The sequence below is a fragment of the Panthera onca genome, chromosome B1, assembly GCF_046562875.1.
Source record: "Panthera onca isolate mPanOnc1 chromosome B1, mPanOnc1 haplotype 2, whole genome shotgun sequence".
Taxonomy (NCBI): domain Eukaryota; kingdom Metazoa; phylum Chordata; class Mammalia; order Carnivora; family Felidae; genus Panthera; species Panthera onca.
This window is the reverse complement of record NC_138342.1, coordinates 32,926,338-32,947,855: the sequence shown is the minus strand read 5'-3', so window position 1 is coordinate 32,947,855 and position 21,518 is coordinate 32,926,338. Positions and strand designations below refer to the sequence as shown.

At 38.1% G+C, this 21,518-nt stretch overlaps 1 protein-coding gene across 1 annotated transcript in view; it reads left to right on the top strand.

Moving 5' to 3' along the window:
• The window catches only part of UGDH (UDP-glucose 6-dehydrogenase), a 31,331-nt gene extending 15,418 nt beyond the window's left edge, over window positions 1-15,913 (top strand). Inside the window, exons 4-12 of the mRNA XM_078446191.2 lie at window positions 3,512-3,712; window positions 3,820-4,017; window positions 4,488-4,635; window positions 8,130-8,224; window positions 9,969-10,099; window positions 10,347-10,480; window positions 11,650-11,741; window positions 11,851-11,961; window positions 14,437-15,913. Of these exons, the coding sequence (XP_078302317.1) occupies window positions 3,512-3,712; window positions 3,820-4,017; window positions 4,488-4,635; window positions 8,130-8,224; window positions 9,969-10,099; window positions 10,347-10,480; window positions 11,650-11,741; window positions 11,851-11,961; window positions 14,437-14,547 (1,221 nt within the window). The 3' untranslated portion in view covers window positions 14,548-15,913. The remainder of the gene's footprint in view (window positions 1-3,511; window positions 3,713-3,819; window positions 4,018-4,487; window positions 4,636-8,129; window positions 8,225-9,968; window positions 10,100-10,346; window positions 10,481-11,649; window positions 11,742-11,850; window positions 11,962-14,436) is intronic.
• The last annotated feature ends 5,605 nt before the right edge of the window (window positions 15,914-21,518 follow it).

Below are 21,518 nucleotides of genomic sequence, written 5' to 3'. Positions count from 1 at the left end.
TTTTATGACTGATGAGACAAAAGAAATACTATTAAGATATGTTAACTCCAGAAGAAAGTAGTAATGAAGCCTGTGGTAAAACTGTTATGAATTAAATCTCTCTTTTGGCATTAATTACTTCAGAGAAATTGGTGTCACCTTCTGTGACTTGCCTACCTATCTACTACTTAAGCTTACAGAAGGTTAGGGTAGAGGCATAGAAAATGAGAAAAGATTTTGGAGTAGCTAGGTACTTGGATAAAATTAAGAAGTTATCCTTGGGGCACCTGGGTGGCTAGTCAGTTAAGTATCCGACTTCAGCTCAAGTCATGATCTCATGGTTAGTGAGTTTGAGCCCTGTGTTGGGCTCTGTGCTGACAGCTCAGAGCCTGGGTCCTGCTTCAGATTCTGTGTCTCCTTCTCTCTCTTCCCCTCCCCTTCTCCCTCCCTCTCTCTCAAATAAATAAACATTAAAAAAATATTTTTAAAAAAGAAGTTATGTTAGTCCAACTTTAGGATAACTAGAGCCTCGAGTGAGAGTAGGGGAATTTTCTGTAAAAAATATTCAGAAAGAATATTCTCAAGCAATAGAATCCACCTTAGGGGGTAGTCTGGCCAGATAGCTAATTTATACTTGCCTCTGCAGATCTAGCCTGAGCTGTCCTGAATTTTTGCAAGCTGTTACTGTATATACCCATTATGGTAATTTATTACTGTATAACTCACATTGAGTTCCCATCATTCTCTGGATCAGCTTTTAAAAATTTATTTGTTGTATACTTTTCATTGTAGAAAATATCAAATTTATACAAAAGATGAAGACAATAATAATATTATGAACCCCTATTTACCCTTTGCCCATTGTCAGCAGTTACCATGGCTGATCTTGTTTTGTTTGCTACTTCTCTCCTTTGCCTCCTACCCCATGTTATTTTTAGACAGATTCCAGGTAGGAATAGTTTCATATGAATCAGTTTTCAGTTTTCATCTCCAGAGCACCTTGCCAGGGAAAGCTGTTTGGTCTTCTCTCATCTTTAGCATGTTCCATCTTATCCTGTTAGCTGTCTTGGCTCTTCCATACTCTGGTGCACCCTGACTTCCACGTCTCAGGCTTTTCCTAAGTCATTCCATGCATATAAACAACTTTTGTTCTCCTGCTTTTCACACCTCCACGCAACTTTCAAGTTTTTATTTGTTTTGGCTTGCTTCCTTTATTTAGTCTCCCATTAGGTTATAAGCTTGTCAAGAGAAAAGAATTGGTATACTTACTACTGGTTCAAAAACTATTCCTATATAGAATTTTAGCCTTTTCAGAGTGCTTTGATTTTTACCAAAGCATTATAAAAACCCACTTGCTAGATTTTAGAGAGAGCATAGTATCTTCATTTTCCAATGAGGTAATTGAAGCAAAGGCAGCCACATGTCTCTAAGGTCACATGGTATAGCTAAGCCAAAAGTAAATGCCTAGACTCCCAGTCACATGGTTTATTTTTCTTTCTATTATAGTATTGGAAATCCTAAAGATGCTAGATAATGTCTAGCTTTAATGAGCCAAGAAAACATTTGTGAATGATATTGCAAATATTTGTAAAAAGCTATGGATATAGGTTTATAAACAAGGAGGATAGAAAAGGAACTTAAAATTTGGTTTTGGGGCACCTGGGTGGCTTAGTTGGTTGAGCAACCAATTCTTGATTTCAGTTCAGATCATGAACTTGCAGTTCGTGGCTTCTGCCGCAAGTCAGGCTCTATGCTGGCAATGTGGGGCCTGCTTGGGAATCTCTCTCTCCTTCTGCCACTCCCCTGCTTGTGCTCTCTCTCTGTGAAAATGAATGAATAAACTTTAAAATTTTTTTTAATTAAAAATAAAATTTGGTTTAAAAGACTAGGAAAATGGTATCCAAAATCTATAGAGAACTTATCAAACTCAACACCCAAAAAACAAATAATCCAGTGAAGAAATGGGCAAAAGATATGAATAGGCACTTTTCCAAAGAAGACATTCAGATGGCTAACAGGCACATGAAAAATTTTTCAAAATTACTCATCATCAGGGAAATACATATTAAAACCACGGTGAGATACCACCACCTCACACCTGTCAGAATGGCTAAAATTAACAGGCAACAACAGATGTTGGCAAGGATGCAGAGAGAGAGGAACCCTTTTGCACTGCTGGTGTGAATGCAAACTGGTACAGCCACTCTGGAAAACAGTATGGAGGTTCCTCAAAAAACTAAAAATAGAATTACCCTGTGACCCAGCAATTGCACTGTTGGGTATTTATACAAAGGATACAGGAGTGCTGTTTCAAAGGGGCATATGCACCCCAATGTTTATAGCAGCACTATCAACAATAGCCAAAGTATGGAAGGAGCCCAAATGTCTATCGATGGATGAATGGATAAAGAAGATGTGGTATATATATATACAATGGAATATTACTCAGCAATAAAAAAGAATGAAATCTTGTCATTTGCAACTATGTGGATGGAACTAGAGTGTATTATGCTAAGCGAAAGGAGTCAGAGAAAGACAAATATCATATGACTTCACTCATGTGGAATTTAAGACACAAAACAGATGAACATAAGGGAAGGGAAGCAAAAATAATATAAAAACAGGGAGGGGAACAAAACATAAGAGACTTAAATACAGAGAACAAACTGAGGGTTGCTGGCAGGTTGTTGGGGGGGAGATGGGCTAAACGGGCAAGGGACATTGAGGAGGATATTTGTTGGGATGAGAACTGGGTATTGTATGTACATGATGAATCACTAAATTCTATTCCTGAAATCATTATTACACTATATGTTAACTAACTTGGATGTAAATTATAAACATAAATAATAAAATTTTTTAAATTAAAAAACAAAGACCAGGATAATAGTGGTGCCTAGTGGCTCAGTTGGTTGGGCGTCTGACTTCAGCTCTGGTCATGATCTCATAGTTTGTGAGTTCAAGCCCCACAATCAGGCTCTCTGCTGGGCAGTGCAGAGCCTGCTTGAGATCCTCTGTTCTCCCTCTGTCTCTGCCCCTCCCCAACTTGCGTGCTCTTTCTCTCTCTCTCTCTCTCTCTCTCTCTCTCTCTCTCAAAAATAAATTTAAAACAAAGCATTAAAAAATAAAATAAAATAAAATAAAGACCAGGATAATAATTTATTACGTACAATAAAGAGAGGAAAGAAAACTTACATTTCATTTCAGATTGGGAACTCCTTTAGGACAAGAACAGTCTCATTCATCTTTATGTCTCCAGGGCTTAGCTTGCAACCTGCCTTCCCTGATATCTGTCACTATATAGTAGCTTATCAACAAAAATTTATTGAATGAGTTGATGCTTCAGGCTGTTCTGTCTGGTGATTATATTTATAAAATGTATTATTTCTATGGAATTAATAGAGGGTTAAATTAAAGCTAATGATGATAGTTAACTTCGCATTTAACTAGTTAATTGATGATTCAGGGTTTATCTTGAAATCAGTGAATATCTCACAGATACTTTGTTCTTAATCCCATATGCTTTCATCAGGTGAACACTCCAACCAAAACCTATGGAATGGGGAAAGGCCGTGCGGCAGATCTGAAGTATATTGAGGCTTGTGCCAGACGCATTGTGCAAAACTCACATGGGTACAAAATTGTGACTGAGAAAAGCACAGTTCCAGTGAGGGCAGCAGAAAGTATTCGTCGAATATTTGATGCAAACACAAAACCCAACTTGAATTTACAGGTATAAAAAAAGGAAGCGTTAGAACCTGATACTATGTAAATATTGCTGCTTATAGTTGCCCATGGTTAATTCTAGGCTTACAACTTTGCTTTGCATTGGGATTCTAGGTACTGTCCAACCCTGAGTTCTTGGCGGAAGGAACAGCCATCAAGGACCTGAAGAACCCAGACAGAGTACTGATTGGAGGGGATGAAACGCCAGAGGGCCAGAGAGCTGTGCAGGCACTGTGTGCTGTGTATGAGCACTGGGTTCCCAGAGAAAAGATCCTCACCACTAATACTTGGTCTTCAGAACTTTCCAAACTGGTTGGTATAGAGCATTCAATTCTCCATTTAATTTAAAGCCAAGGACTTATTTCTCTTAAGCCTGATAAGCCACACAGGTACTTTCTTAATATTAAATAAAAGGTATGCTTTTGAAGACAATATTCTTGTCCATTATGAAATAATTTTCACAAGGGAAATCAAATATTGGGGTATAAAATATTTTGGAAAGTGCTAAATTTTAATAAAATATAACATAAAATGAAGGGTTCATTAAAATTGTAGTCTTAAAAATCACTCTTTCCCTTTTTTACTCCCGTTCTTAATCATCTTTCTTCTCGAATTTAAAACATTTTCCTTTACCAACCCATTCATAGCCTCCTCAAATTGAGGCCATCAGTAACTTTTATATCTCCCTCAGTAGTTTGTATCAACTCAGTGAAATATAATCCAGACATTTAAAATTGCCATTTTAACTCATTGTACTTTTCCTTTTTTTCCCCCCCCCGAAGGCAGCAAATGCTTTTCTTGCCCAGAGGATCAGCAGTATTAACTCTATAAGTGCCCTCTGTGAAGCAACAGGGGCTGATGTAGAAGAGGTGGCAACAGCCATTGGAATGGACCAGAGAATTGGAAATAAGTTTCTGAAAGCCAGTGTTGGTAAATTGAAAATTTTTCTGTACATAAAATAGGTTCATTTAGCTGGGTCTCTAACTTTAAGGAAGTCTTTTTTTTTTTTTTTTAATATTTATTTATTTTTGAGAGAGAGAGAGAGAGAGTGTGTAGGGAGGGGTAGAGAGAGAGGGAGACAGAGGATCAGAAGCAGGCTGTGCGCTGACAGCACAGAGATCAAGGAGGGACTCAGACTCTCAAACTGTGAGATCGTGATCTGAGCCGAAGTTGGACGTTTAACCAACTGAGCCACCCGGGCGCCCCAAAGAAATCTTTGTTTAACTTGATGCCCTCAAAATAATGATTCTGTTATTCATGTGACATCTTCAACCTATCTGGAACTTCCCAAGTGCAGCAATAATTTAACTTATATTGTTTAATAATTACTGATTGATTAGGAGGATAAACAGAGTTCACTGTTATAGGAGCATTAATTGGTATTCAGTTCGAACATTTAGGAAGAGTAAGTTCCAGAGACCACATAGGAAATAACTCAATACCTTACTGAAGCAAACAGGAAACAAATTTCCTATCATTTACTTTGCCTACTAATATACTTTTGGAAATGTGGCCTGGGTGAAGTAAGTCGGTCCTTATTAGTTGCCAGTTCTGTACTTCTGAATTATCCTATTTGCTAAAATTTATTTTTAATCCCAAAATCAGTGCTCCTAGTGCTTTCATGGTCGTTTGCAGACACAACACAGCAGCAAAAAATTTGAGTCACCCAACACAGACATTTCCAGCTGAAGTTGCATAAGGCAATGCTCTTGTTTCAGCTCCCATTCTGTAAACAAGTGCTTTTTTTTGTGGTCTATTTAGTGTCACATTTTTTTACATTTTTGTGCTTTTTATTGGTGGTTTCACTTTTCTAAATGGCCCTCAGGCATATTGCAAAGTGCTGCCTAGTGTTTTGAAGTGCCAGGAGACTCTGATGTACCTCACAGAGAAAATATTGTGGTTAGATAAGCTTTATTCAGGCATGAGTTATAGTGCTGTTGGCTATGAATTTAATATTAATGAATCAATAATATATATTAAATAAAGTGTCTTTAAACTCATAAGGGCAAGAACAGGGACACTGGGCCGGCTCAGTTGGTAGAGCATGCAACTCTTGATCTCAGGGTAATGAGTTTGAGCCCCATTTTGGGTATAGAGCTTACTTAAAAGGGGGAGGCAGAAGACATGAGCAGACATTTCTCCAAAGAAGACATACAGATGGCAAACAGACACATGGAAAGATGCCCCGTATCACTCATCATCAGAGAAATGCAAATCAAAACCGTAATGACATATCACCTCACACCTGTCAGAATAGCTAAACTAAAAAATACAAGAAACAACAAATGTTGGCAATGATACAGAGGAAAAGGAACACTCGTGCACTGTTGGGGGGAATAAAAACTATTGCAGCCAGTGTGGAAAACAATATATGGAGATTCCTCAAAAATTAAAAATAGAATTATCATGTGATCCAGTAATTCCACTACTGGGTATTTACCCAAAGAATACAAAAACACTAATTCAAAAAGATATATCGACCCCTATTGTTTATTGCAGCATTATTTACACTAGGCAAGATATGGCGGCAACCCATATATATATATGTGTATATATACATATACACACCACATCTTCCTTATCCATTAATCTATCAATGGACATATACATATGTGTGTGTGTGTGTGTGTATGTATATACATATATATACATATACATATATATATACATATACATACATATATATGTATGTACATATATATGTATATACATGTATATATACACACACACACACGTATATATATATATACACACACATACATATATATACATATACACAGTGGAATATTACTCAGCCATAGAAAAGAATGAACTCTTGCTATTTGCAACAACATGAATGAATCTAGAGAGTATTATGCTAAGTGAAATAAGTCAGTTAAGGAAAGATAAATACCATAAGATTTCACTCATATGTGGAATTTAAGAAATAAAACAAACAAAAGAGAAAAGAGACAAACCAAGAAACAGACTCTTAACTATAGAGAACATACTTATGGCTGCCAGAGGGGAAGTGGATGGGGTGAAATAGATGAAGGGGATTAAGACTACACTTACCATGATGGACAGTGAGTAATGTGTAGAATTGTTGAATCACTGTATTGTAGACCTGAAACTAACATAACACTCTATATATACTATGCTGGAATTAAAATTGAAAATCAAAAAAAATAAAAACATTAAAAAGTCTAAGTATAATAAAATAAAATAAATTTTTAATAAAAGTAAAATGATTATGTATCAATTTGTTGGTGAAATGTGACCATAAGCTCACAGGAACCTAACTCTTTATTTCGCCTAGGAACAATGCTTTAGTATTCATTAATTCCACATTTGTGGCATTTTTGTAGAATGTAACTAGTAGATAATGAGAATTGGTTGTGTTTTTGGATATAAGTTAACATGGTTGATCTAAGGGTAAATAGAGTTTTATAGATTAGGCCATAGGCAGCCCTTCGTGTGTTTCTGGGGCCTAATGCCATTTCCCAATTCTCGTTTCCCTGCCCTTTTCTATCTTTTTAGTATTTTCTTTAAGCTACCGTTTTAAAAAAAATAGCTACTATTTATTGAAGGTCTATTATGCAACAGGTTCTGAACTAGTACTTTATATATCTCATTTATTAATCCTTATAGCCTGTTAAGAAGGTGCTGGTATGTCCTTTATAGAGATGGTTAGGGATCAGGGAAATGTTCACGACTTGCTGTAAGTCACACAACTAGTGAGTGGCTAGGTGTTTTGGGCTCCAAAGCACATGCCAATCCTTACTGTATATTGAATTGTATTAGAACAGGGTGGGCAAACTATTGTCTTCAGGCTAAAATTGGTCCCCAGCTTGTTTTATAAATAAAGTTGTATTGGAACACAGCCATGCCAATTTTATTACATATTGTCTGTGACTGCTTTTGAGCTACAAAGGCAGAGTTGAATATTTGTGCCAGAGATTATGTGGCCCACAAAGGCTAAAATATTTACAATTTGTCCCATAAAACTTTACCAGCCCTGTGCTAAACTAAGTGCTAAACTAAGAGAGGTGGGGCAGTGATACCAGATGAATAAGGAATAAAATAGAAAATGTAACCATAATAAAACATTTACTAGAAGATTATCTAGAAATTATTTATAGAGTTGATTAGTTGCTTGCAAATTTCACACATTATTTAAACCCAATAACTTTCCAACATCTAAATTTTATTATTAGAAATCCTAGCATAGGGTCACCTGACTGGCACAGTAGAGCATGCAACTCTAATACAGTAGAGCATGCAACTCTTGATCTCGGGGTTGTGAGTTTGAGCCCCATGTGTGGGGTGGAGTTTACTTAAAGAAAAAAAAAATTCTAGCTTAGGCCCTCTGATTTAGTGTGACAGATTTGTCACATGATTCAGTTGTGGTTCTTAAATAAAAATACTGTCACTTTTTTCTTCAGGTTTTGGTGGAAGCTGCTTTCAGAAAGATGTTCTGAATTTGGTTTATCTCTGTGAGGCTCTGAATTTGCCTGAAGTAGCTCGGTATTGGCAGCAGGTATCAATCTTTCTAGTCACAACTTTTGCTTAATTTCTGATTAAAACATGTCTCCCTTTGTGAGATGTTTTTGACAGAATTTATTTATTCCAGGAACTCAAACATTATATTCAGTTTCTTTATTTTAGGTTTACTTATTGGGCTTCTGTGTTTTTGTCTATTTTGCTAATCAACTCTGATGGAAATTTCTGATAAACTATCTGTCTTCTAGTTTTATAACACATTTGCTCTCAGGGTAAAGCAAGAACTATTAATTACAACTCTTCTCTATCCTAAAAGGCAGACAATCATAACAAAGGAAGAACCTGTATTGTAATGCTTTCAAGGTGGTTTGTGTGTGTTGATATTTGTTTTGTCCCTTTGAGATTCACAGAGCTAAAATTAAAGACCCTTCCCAAACTGAAAATAGAGTTCACATTAATTGAGTGCTTTCCCTGTGCCAGGCACTTTCTTAGGTACTTTGCATATTTCATTTAGTCCTCATCACTAATATTCCCCATTTCTAGGTGAGGAAACTGAGGCTTAGAGACGTTAAGTAATATGTCCAAGATACCAGCCGGTATACATATCTTTCCCAAATATTTTTTCTGCAACTCTGTAGTTTTTTAGATTTCAGCAGTGGGTGACAGTATAAGGAAATGTACATTTTTAAGGAAAATGTACAATGTAAAAGTTTGTTTCATTCAATCCAGCATGATGAGTTTAGCTTCCTGTCCATCATGGCGAAATGCAGATAAAGTCTTGATTTTCCAACACTGGGCTCATTTCACGAGCTCTCAGGTTTTGAGACAGCCCCTAGAAATTCAGTGTCTTAAAAAAAAAAAACCACATAAAAACTAGTCTCTTTCCTTATATACTGGCCACCAATAGGAAGTCTTGTTTATTTATTTATTTTTACTTTTTTTTAAATGTTTATTATTTTTTTTTGAGAGATGGAGAGAGCGACTGTGAGCGGGGGAGAGGCAGCGAGAGAGGGAGACAAAAGATCCAAAGTGGGCTCTGTGCTGATGCAGAGAGCCCGTATGGGGCTTGAACCCATGAACCGTGAGATCATGACATGAACCGAAGTCAGACATTCAACCCACTGAGCCACCCAGGTGCTCCTGAAGTCTTGTTTATAGACTCTTAGGAGAGTAAAGGGTTAGGCGAGCAGAGACTTTTATTCTTACAATATTTAGTTAAAAACTTAGCCAAGGGTTAGGAGTGCTATGCTTTATCAAGAGGAAGCTATAACTCTGCATTGTTCAACTGTTTTCTGCTCACTTTCTACTTCCACTCAGTTTCGGTGAGGGGTAAGCGTATATGGCAAGGGTGGTGGGGGGGCTTTGGGATTTGATTGCTTACAGCCTTGCTTCCATAGGGTTTGGAGAAGTTGGCAAAGGAGAACTCTGTTTTCTCTGTGCCTTTTTTCAGCTATTATAGCTGGATCTCAAGTGGGGTTGAAACTTAACTGTGCTCCTCATCTTTACATCCATCCCATCTGAGGTTGGTGCATGGAAGCCAAGTGAAAATTTTCAGGATGACTTTAAGTGTGGGATGGTAATTCTTTTTTTTTTTTTTTTTTTTTTTTAATTTTTAATAGATACTGAAGAGGTTGTTTAATCTTTGCCTCCTGTTACTTTATGAGGCTGGTATTCATACAATAGTACTATAAAACTGTGAGCAGTGTGTGGCATAGGCTTCACCTCTTTTAACTGCACTAATTGTACATGTTTACATTGTATAATTGTACATGTAATTTCAGGTCATAGATATGAATGACTACCAGAGAAGGAGATTTGCTTCCCGGATTATAGACAGTCTGTTTAATACAGTAACTGATAAGAAGATAGCTATTTTGGGATTTGCATTCAAAAAGGACACCGGTGATACGAGGTACCAGTTCTTAAAAATATTTCAACCCCTTTGAGAGTACTAACTGCTCATCTTATTTTGATTTTTGATAGTGGATGTGTGTGTGTGAAATATATGTGCATATATATAGTATAAAGAATAAAAGTAAAGTGAACATCTGTATCCTCACAAGAAATAGAATTTTCCCTCTACAAACTCCTTAGGTATTAGAATATATGCCATTTTGTTTCATTATACTCCCTAGCAATACTGATGATTTTTCCTTTAGAGAATCTTCTAGCATATATATCAGCAAATATTTGATGGATGAAGGCGCACATCTCCATATATATGATCCAAAAGTACCAAGGGAACAAATAGTTGTGGATCTTTCTCACCCAGGAGTTTCAGAGGATGACCAAGGTAAGGCTTTGAGTCTTATGAATCACTGAATATGGGCCTAAAACTTGTTTGTTCTCTAGAAACCTTTGGTGGTTCTGTTTTTGTTTTTGTTTTTTAATGAAATGCTGCATTAAAAAAATTTTTTTAGGGGTGCCTGGGTGGCTCAGTTAGGCATCCAACTCTTGATTTTGATTCAGGTCATGGCCTCAACAGTTCATGGGATCAAGCCTTGCATCAGGCTCCATGCTGACAGTACAGAGCCTGCTTGGGATTCTCTCTCTCCCTGTTTCTCTGTCCCTCCCCCTGGCTCTCTCTCTCTCTCTCTCAAAATAAATAAATAAACTTAAAAAAAAATTCCAGTATGGTTAACATACAATGTTGTATTAGTTTCATATGTACAATATAGTGATTCAACAATTCCATACATTACTCAGTGCTCTTTGTGATAAAGTGCAGTCTAAATCCCCTTTATCTATTTCACCCATTCCCCCCACCTGCCCCTCTGGTTTGTTCTCTATAGTTAAGACTGTTTCTTAGTTTGTCTTTCTCTCTCTCTCCCTTTTTTTCCTTTACTTGTTTGGTTTCTTAAATTACACATATGAGTGAAGTCATATGGTATTTGTCTTTCTCTGACTGACTTACTTTACTTAGCATTGTACTCCCTAGCTCCATCCATGTCATTGCAAATGGCAAGATTCCATTCTTTTTGATGGCTGAGTAATATTCTGCTGTATGCATATGTATGTGTGTATGTGTATATATGTGTGTGTGCGTGCGTGTGTGTGTATGGTACAGCTTCCTTATCTATTCATCTGTTGATGGACATTTGTGCTGCTTCCATGGTTGTTCTGTTTTTATCATTGGTAGCCCTTCTTTTCTGCCTCATTTCTCTAAAATTAAACTCTTAGACATTGTTCTATCAACTTTGATTTTATTAGCTGTGTGTTGGTCTGATGATTTTTCCAACATACCCTAAGAAGCCCCAGATGTTCCAAGGAGATGCTTCTAGGGTAAGGTTCAGGTGCTCCAGGCGCCGCCCCCCCCCCCCCCCCCCCCCCCGCATTACTCTCATTCTCACTTCAACCAGACTATTTCACTTCTGTCAGACCGTCCTAGTAACCCTAGTATTAAAATGCGTAATTTCAAATAATTCCCTTCTTATTGCCAATTTTTTGTTGCTGTTGTTATAGTGTCCCGGCTTGTGACCATTTCCAAGGATCCATATGAAGCATGTGATGGTGCCCATGCTGTGGTTATTTGCACTGAGTGGGACATGTTTAAGGTGAGGTGACAAGTACTATGAAAGAAAATTTTAGAAGTATTCTGGTATCAGTAGGGGTTGAGTATGTGTTCATGTATATGTTCTAATTGTTTCATTTCTGTCTTTATAGGAATTGGATTATGAACGCATTCATAAAAAAATGCTGAAGCCAGCCTTTATCTTTGATGGACGACGTGTCTTGGATGGGCTCCACAACGAACTACAAACCATTGGCTTCCAGGTAATTAATTATGATCCTGGACCAGTTTTGTTTTGTTTGTTTGGTCATTTGCTTTTTAGTGGGTTTGAGTTGTAGAATTTTAATATTCCCTTCTTTAGCAATAACATAACAGGGGGGCAACATGTCAGTTCTCTGGAAAATCTCTATGCGATTTGTGTAATTACTCCACTCCCTCCTTAATTTGTAATCTCAAGATCATTCAGTATTGGTCTTCCTTACATGGTATCTAGGAGTCAGTAGTTATCTATTACATAGGGATAGAATGTACCTTGTCTTACTTCATATAAAGATCAAGTAAGAAAATATACAATTTAAAAGAATTTTTTTTTCTTCCCAGAGCCACCCACGCTGCTCTGATGAACTATCTGCACCACACTGACACCCTCAGGGGCCAGACAACTTATTCCTATCTGAATGTTTTGAAAACTGCAAAATGCAGTGTAGTTGTCACATATTGCATAGGATCCTATACCTTTTGAGTGCTCAGCACTGTTCTAGCGCCTGAGAGGTCTGAGCGAGAAGTATGGGAGCTTTAGTGGGACTGGCCCTTTTTTAATTCAAAGTTTGCTACCTAAATGGAGTGTTTAGAGAGCTGACAGAAACCTGAACAGTACCTTTATGTTGCATCTATTTCAATTTTACCAAGGGTCCCAAGAGTATTAATAAGGAGGTACTTTCCATTTCCTCGGAGCAGTGTGTATGTGGGGGTGGGAGGCTTGAGGGGAGGTTGGGAGGGTGAAGAATTACGCCAGGAGATTGTAGTCAGCATAGTCCCATAGTCCCTGGGCAGAGCAGGGAGGGGGGAGTGTTGAGAGCTGGCTCTTGTGCATTTGCTCGGCACCAGCATTCTTGGAAAGGTACCCAGAAGGCTTTATCTGCTGTTCAGAATATTGGATCTGGTTCTCTTAACCTGTCACCGACTTGTTAAAGATCCTTCTTATAGAATTCAGTGCTCATTTCTCATTCGTGAGAGATTCACTTGCAGCAAGAATCAGATGACGTCCTTGTCTGTTAACATTCCATCAGGGACCTTGGGGATTCTTCTACTGCACCCCTCCTTAGTGAGTAACAGCATGACTGCTTTTCCCAGTCATGACTTAAACTGAAGCAATGTTATTTTTTAAAGATTACTTCCAAGGCGTAAACACATTTTCTTGCATTCTTGTGTTACTCATTTAAGGGAGAAGATAGGTAATATAAGTTTGGATTCTTATAAAAGTTAACTTTTCTGAGTACGGATTTTTAAAAAATGGGGAAAAAGTGAGGAATGGAATCACTAAATAAAGGGAATTTGTAAGTCACTAAAATGATTAATACAAAGCAAAAACCCTTTGAGTCAGAATTATATAGTTAATTTTAAAAAGTTTTTTTTACTTTATTTTGAGAAGGAGAGAGCATGAGCAGGGGAGAGGCAGATAGAGAGGGAGAGGAGAATCCCAAGCAGGCTCTACACTGTCAGCACAGAGCCCGACGGAGGGCTCGAACTCACAAACCATGAGATCTTGACCTGAGCCAAAATCAAGAGTCGCACGCTTAACTGACTGAGCCACTCAGGTGCTCTTAATTTTTAATTCAAAAGACATTTGTGAAAATTGTATAGTATATTTTTGCTTTAGAGAAGAGCTAAATTTATGATTGTTAAAGAAGCAGTGTCTTTAAAGATAAGATTAATGATTTTAGATATATGAGGAAAAGTTTAAAATGTAATATGCAAAATAAAAATAGACTACCACTTATTTATTGAAGGCTGACTTGTATGCCGGCCACTGCACTGGGCACTTTATCTAATTTAATCCATAACACAACCTGTTGAAGTAAGTGGTAGTAACACTGTTTACAAATGAGGAAGAAAGATCTAGAGAGCTTAGTTGACACAACAATTATCAATCAGGAATCCAGCTGGGGCCTTTTAGACTCTGAAGCCTGAACTCCTGAAATCTATGCTATTACAGCTGATGTAAATTAAAAAAAAAAAAACAAAACAATTCTTATTTAACACTTATTTAGTTTTGAGAGACAGAGAGACAGGGCACGAACAGGGCCCAATGCGGGGCCCAAACTCACAAACCGTGAGATCATGACCTGAGCCAAAGCCAGCTGCTCAACTGACTGAACCACCCAGGTCCCTCAAGCTGATGTAAATTTTTTTAGAATAAGGGAACAGATGTGAGAATAGTTTGAGAGAGAATTTGATTGCACTGGAATCTTGTCTGTTAGTTGCTTTCATCCATGTTGCTGACACAGTGGTGGCATGTGAGTCTGTCCTCAGTCTGAGGGGGTCTGGTGTTGGGAATGGCAAGAGTAAGAGTGTCTAGCTGTAAATTTGGAGAGTGGAGAGTAGATTGACTCTAGAAACATGAAAAATACAGAAGGAACCAAAAATCTTTCATAACAACCCAGAAAACTTGAGACCCTCTTTTGATTTTAAAAGGAAAAAATAGGTTTTCTTTCTAAAATCTTTCTTTTCCCCCCTAGATTGAAACAATTGGAAAAAAGGTGTCTTCAAAGAGAATTCCATATGCGCCTTCGGGGGAAATTCCAAAGTTTAGCCTTCAGGATCCACCGAACAAGAAACCCAGAGTATAGTCATTGCCATTTTTATTTGTAAATTTTTTGGTACTTTAGGATAGCAGATATCTATCTGATATTAAATGGTAAATGAACCAAGTGTTTTTAAGGAAACAAAACTATTTTTTTAATCAAATTTATACTAGCTATATGGGAATTAGCATATCTGGTATTATGAATCTAGAATATTTTTTACATATTTTTGTAATTTTGTTACCTCAGTGATTGGATGAGTGGTAAATAATCATGTTGGTTTTAATGGTGTCGATCTTTGTAAAATACAGATTAAACCTAAAACACTTTTTACTTTATAAAATGTCCATAGGCAGCACTTTAATATCACATGTACACTCTTCAGTTTTTCTGATCATTGGTTTATTTACTTGTTATTAAATATATATATTTTAAACCGTGAAATTGCTGTCCTAAACTACTGGGCTAAACCTGTTAACCTTTCATAAAATGTCCTGGAGACTTAGAGGTTTCTGGCTTAATTGGGTAAGGTGTTTCCCAAGCCATTTCTTGTCTCTCTGAACCGACAGGGAAAATTCAGTGGATAGAATGGGGCCTTGTGCTTTTTTCTTTTCTTTTCTTCCTTCCTTTCTTCCTTTCTCCTTTCCTCTCCTTTCTTTTTCTTTCTTTCTTTCTTTCTTTCTTTCTTTCTTTCTTTCTTTCTTTCTTTTCTTCCCTTTTCTTTCTGTTTTGGATGTGCTTAGAACATTTTTCCTATGCTTCCATGTTACAAGTGACCCTATAAGTTTGGTTTGGGTAATGTTCCTTTGCTCCTTTTGTTTGAACGAGCTGCGTTGTTGGTTTTTTAGCCCAAGAATGTCATCACTGCTCATTTCCAATCGATCCAAATAAGACTAAAAGGCAATTTTTTTTTTAACATGAAGAAAATATCAGTATTGGTCTAGTTTATTCTTCTTCATGTCTCATTTTTTCTCACTGATCATTATTTTTTTAGTTCAAGAGCCAAAAATATTTGTTACCTTCATTTTGCATTTTTAGTTCTATAACTCATTGAAGTTCCCCTTTTTCTTTAAATAAGAAAATCAATATAATCTCATGTATGAACTTAAAAAAGTAGATTTTACAAATACGTATAGCATTATTCTAAAGTAAGAATTTTTGTATGTTTCCATGTGCTTTTTTATTATGTATCTTATTGACTTTGATTTTGTCTTATGCTTTATCATTATTGAAATATGCCAGATGTCCATCTGATGCTCTGCTCTGCTGAGAGTATACAAATCAAGTTAAACAGATACAAGCCTCATCCTTTAGGAATTTTGAGGTTCAGTTAGAATACAGAAACAAATACAAAGATGAGAGACATCTGTACAGATAGCAAACACATAAATAAAATATTCTGTATCAACAATTGCGTGAGTGTATTTTCTGTCATAGTACAAGTAACAAATGAGTCATGACAGTCTGACATTAGAAAAATATTACTCCTGGGGCGCCTGGGTGGCTCAGTCAGTTGGCTGTCTGACTTCCGCTCAGGTTATGATCTCGTGGTTTGTGAGTTTGAGCCCCACGTCAGGCTCTGTGCTGACAGCTTGGAGCCTGGAGCCTGTTTCAGATTCTGTGTCTCTCTCTCTGCCCCTCCCCTGCTCATGCTCTGTCTCTGTCTCTCTCTCTCCAAAATAAATAAATATTTAAAAAGTTAAAAAAAAAAAAGAAAAATATTGCTCCTTACTTTTTTGAGAAAAGGACATTACATCATTCTTTCAAATGATGTAAGAACAGAAGGGAATTTAGCAAATAGATCTGGTGCCTGCAAATCAAAGCTCATGGGCCAAATCTGGCCAGCCACCTACAAATAAGCTAAGAATGGTTTTATAATTTTATATGATTATATATATTTTTTTTTATTTAAGATTTTATTTTTAAGTAATCTCTACACCTAATGCGGGGCTCAAACTCACAACCCTGAGCTCAAGACTTGCTTGCTCTTCTGACTGAGCCAGCGAGGTGCCCCTCCATGATTATATTTAAAAAGATTTTTTTAATGTTTACTTTTGAGAGAGAGAACACAAGCAGGGAAGGGGCAGAAAGAGAGAGAGGCAGAAGATCTGAAGTGGGGTCCGTGCTGACAGCAGACAGCCTGATGTGAGGCTCAAACTCACAAACTAAGAGATCGTGACCTGAGCCAAAGTCAGACACTTAACCAACTGAATCACCCGGGCGCCCCAATATGATTATATTTGAAATGGTTATGTAAGTCCCCAATTTTGCCCCTTGGCCTGAATAGCCTAAAATATTTGCTATCCAGCTCTTTAAGAAAATGTTTGCAGATAAGAGTGAAAAAACCAAAACTCCAGAAAGAGACAAACATCAGAGTGATTGAACATAAAATGATTCCTTACTCTTAAGATCCTGAAGTGAAAATGAACTTATTCATCAGACTTCAGCTCAGGTTATGATCCCACAGTTGATGGGTTTGAGCCCCACGTCGGGCTCTGTGCTGACAGCTCAGAACCTGGAGCCTACTTCAGAATCTGTGTCTCCCTCTGTCTCTGCCCTGCCCCTGCTCGCACTCTCTCTCTTAAAAAGAACACTTAAAAAAAAGAGTCTGTCTCTTAACCAACTGAGCCACCCAGGCACCCCACATTTGTCTTTTTATGACTGGACTATTTCACTTAGGATAATATCCTCGGATGTTTAACCGACTAAGCCACCCAGGTGCCCCTACAAAACCATTATTAAAAAGACAAAAAGCAGAGCTCTCCGTCAGCATGGTATACTGAGCACACACATCCTCTCCCTTCTTAGGACCCTATTATAGCAAGAGGGGGAAAAGGCATAATCCAATACAACAAAGGGAATAGGAAGGGGCCATCCGTGGTCAAGAGATTTAAAGAAATTTCTGGAAAGCACTGAGTAGATGGATGTGTACTGACAGAGAAGGGCTGCTTCCTGGAGTACCGGCAGAGGAGTGGGTCTATGCAACAGAACAGCAGAAGCTCTGCCCAAAAGGATACGGGAAAAAGAGGAACACACACCTGGGGCTTAACTGAAGGTCTTTAACTTCAACAGTCAACCTTCTCGTCCAGTCTTCCCTCTATAAGCAGAATGACAGGCAGCCTGGCATTTACCCCCATGTGACTACATCTCTCAGTCCCAGGGTCAAAAACAAGCCCCCTAAAACAACCAGGAGGGGTTAGGGACAGGGTTCTTCTGTAAAGAAAATGATTAAAGTGTTGGGGAGAACTAGAGCAATGAGTATTGTCCTGCACCAGAACTAAGCCTTCCTTCTATGTTTTAACTCCAACACCACCTTTGCCATAAGGTAAAGCCATCAAGTCAAAAGACTATCTCAGGACATCTGGGTGGCTCAGTCGTTAAGCATCTGACTTCGGCCCAGGTTTGTGAGCTCCAGCCCTGCTTCGAGCTCCATGGGATTTTCTTTCTCTCTCTTTCTCCCTCTCTCTCTCTGCCCCTTGTGGGATTCTCTCTCTCTGCCTCTTGCTGACTTGCACCCTCTCTCAAAAAATAAAATAATAAAATAAAATAAAATAAGCCTAAAAAAAAAAAAAAAAAAAAAGACTGGACTTCCAGGTACCTGGGTTGAACTAAACATATGTACTATTTTCATTCTCTCCTGAAATGAGAGAATGAGCCCTTACTTGAGCTTACTTACTAAAATGGCAGTAAAGGAATGAGAAAGATATAGACAAAGAGAGTGGGAAAGGAGGCATGGATGGATAAGAGACGTGAACCAACTCTTAGAAGGTAGAAAGCAAGGGGACGCTAAGTAACTTAAAAAGAGCAAGCAGAAACTTCAATGCCCATATAAAAGACTGTTTCTTGGTGTAATTGTCTCCTTAGATCTCAAGAATTGGAAGCACCGGATATCACAAAAATTGGGGTTGCAGTGGGGGGCTGAAAACAGAGGACTTCTATGGAAGATGGTACATATAAGGAAGTTAGGTGCACCCAGTCTCTGTCTTACCTCATGAGAAGAAACTACCTTCCCCACCCCTCACTCGCAGGATAGTAGAGGTTTATTTTTAGGAAGAATAGAATCAGAAAGTTTCAGACTTAGGGAGGGTGTCAGTGAGATGCCAGACTGGAAACAAGGGAACTAAATAAAAACCTGCACTCTCCTGTCCTGCTTGCTTTTTCTCACCTGGTTCTGAGAAGGTCAGCAGTCAGGTTTATAACCCTCAAGGAGGAGACTTGAGGATTATTACTGTCTTTTTAAAGCTTAGATGGCTTTAGAGAAATAATCCTAACATTTGGGAGTCTGTCACTAAGAAATCCAGCTCACCCCCCAAACACTACAGTGAAGCTCCATCAGTTAGATGACTCCCCCCACTCCTGCTTCCCATCAGCTTTACTTTTTTTTTAAGTTTATTTATTTTGAGAGAGAGCGAGAGAGAGAGAGAGAGTGAAGGAGGGGCAGAGAGTGAATCCCAAGCAGGCCCCACACCATCAGTGCAGATTTTGATGTGGGTCTCGAACTCAGGAACCATGAGATCATGACCTGAGCCAAGACCAGGAGTCTGGGCACTTAACCGACTGAACCACCCAGGTGGCCCCACCATCAGCTTTAGACTGGCTCATCACTCAGTATGCATGTACAGCCAACGATCAGCAGACATTTGAGGACAGCCTTCAAGACAAAGGGCAAAGGAATGCCTGGGTGGCTCAGTCGGTTAAGCATCCAGCTCTTGATTTTGGCTCAGGTCATGATCTCATGGTTTGTGGATTTGAGCCTTACTTTGGGCTCTGTGCTGACAGTGTGGAGGCTGCTTGGGATTCTGTTTCCTCTCTCTGCCCCTCCCTCTCTCTTTCTCTCATAAATAATAAACATTAAAAAAAAAAAAAAGTAGAGACTAAAACAAAGGAAATAGAGACAGTGCTCAATGTGGTGAACCACAATGTCAAAAGACTATCCACAGAGAGGAAAATAGAAGAAATCGCAGCTAGGAAACAAGAACAGGATGCTATTTTGAAAAAGGAAAAAGAAAGGAATCATCAGAGAACTCTTGGAAGTTACAATGCAGTGGCCAAAATCTTAGCAAGGGAATCGTTGTCAAAGGAAATTTTCATGGAAGCCCAATGTAAAATAGATTAAAATGGTATTTTTATTAACACAAATGTATGTTAAAGCGTGTGTGGCTGGATCCTCAGGGACATGAAGGGCATGTGCTCACACCGCTCTCACGGCTGCTCCTGCTATTTTGCTCAACTTATATTCTGAACCCTTCTTTGTGATGTTATTCCCATTTTTCCGCCTAAGGCCACTGGTGCTCACGTTTCTGAATGTAGTAATATTGATAAAACCTCTGAGGTTAGATGCTTTCAAGTAAGAGAAACTCCTATTCAAACTGGTTTAATGCATTTATTACCTCACCAAACAGGAAGTGGGTTTGGGGGTTGGCTGATTCAGTGGCTGGAAAAGGGGCTAGGACACTTGTACTAGTTGGTATCTTAAAAACCATGCGCATTTATCACTTTCATTTTCTGAAAAATGCCATTTGTGCTACACAAAGAAAAAGATCAGATATGCTGAAATGGGCATGTACTGAATTTTGACACATTGGAGACCACCGATGCATTTTGTGCTGCTCAATCGAAAATTTTTATACAGACCTCCCGTCATGTCTGTGCATATAAATGCGCTTATTAATGCATCATTGTTTAGGAAGGTCAAAGCTCTGCCCTGGCCTTTTAAGATTCAAGCCTGTCCATTCTTGCAGTTGTGCAAGGCAGTAGATCTCTACACACGGTAACCACACTCAAATGTCCAGCAAGATCCAGGTATTAGGTCACGTTAGTCATGGTAGAATGGTCGGTTATGCAATAAGGAGTGAAGAAACAACAACCCCAGAAGCTACTATTTGTGATTCCACTTTGAAACAAACATTTCCTGCTACTCTTTCAAGTTTTGGGTTTAAGTTTAACTGGAGAGTATCCTGAGATTGCCAAGGGTAGGTGTTTTAACGTAAAAAATTTTTTTTTTTTTTTTTTTTTTTTATTCTGAGAGAGAGAGAGAGAGAGAACGAGAATAAGAGCAGAGAAAGCGGAGTGAGACAGGGAGAGAGACAGAATTCCAAGCAGGCTCCACACTGTCAGTGCAGAGCTCAATGTGGGGCTCAAACCCATGAACCTTGAGATCATGATCTGAGCTGAAACCAAGAGTTGGATGCTTAACTGACTGAACCACCCAGGTGCCCCTTACAATTTTTTAAAATTCACTATTATTTTGCTGTTTGTCGGGTTTTTGACTACTGTGCTGCTCAGGCTGCCAAAAACCTGCAAATGTCATCCATAAGCCCCAATCCCACATTTGTATCAAAATAGCTTCATTATATCATTTGCTGTTTTTATACATAGTTCCAAATCTGGAACTGTAACATACATATGTACTAATAAAATACTATTTTAGTTATTTTATATTGAATCCTATGATAATTTCATTTGACAAAATTATTCTTCTGCTAGAATGTTTTACTATCATTCACCTATATTGTGCAAAATTAGGAAACATCCAGATTACATCATAGAATCAGGGTCTTAAAAGTAATCCAGGTTTCCTGTGAAATAACAGATTTTAAGGATGCTGGTTGCCTGACATGCTTAAAGTTGGGTTAATTTTACACAGCAAAATTTATTAGGATCTATAAAGAAACTAAGCCAAAGTATATATGGCTTCCATGAGTTAAATTAAAATGTAACTAATTTTCAAAGTTATGCATTCCTTTTATAAACAATTCACCTATTTAAAAACTCAGAATTAGTCTTCTACATTACATATTTCACAATATAGCCATCTAAGAACTCCTTTGCAAGAATGTAGTAGGGGCACCTGGTTGGCTCAGTCAGTTAAGCATCCGACCTCAGCTCAGGTCATGATCTCACCATTTGTGAGTTCGAGCCCTGCGTCAGGCTCTGTGCTGACAGCTCAGAGCCTGGAGACTGCTTGGGATTCTGTGTCTCCCTCTCTCTCTCTGCCCCTCCCCTGCTTGTTCTTT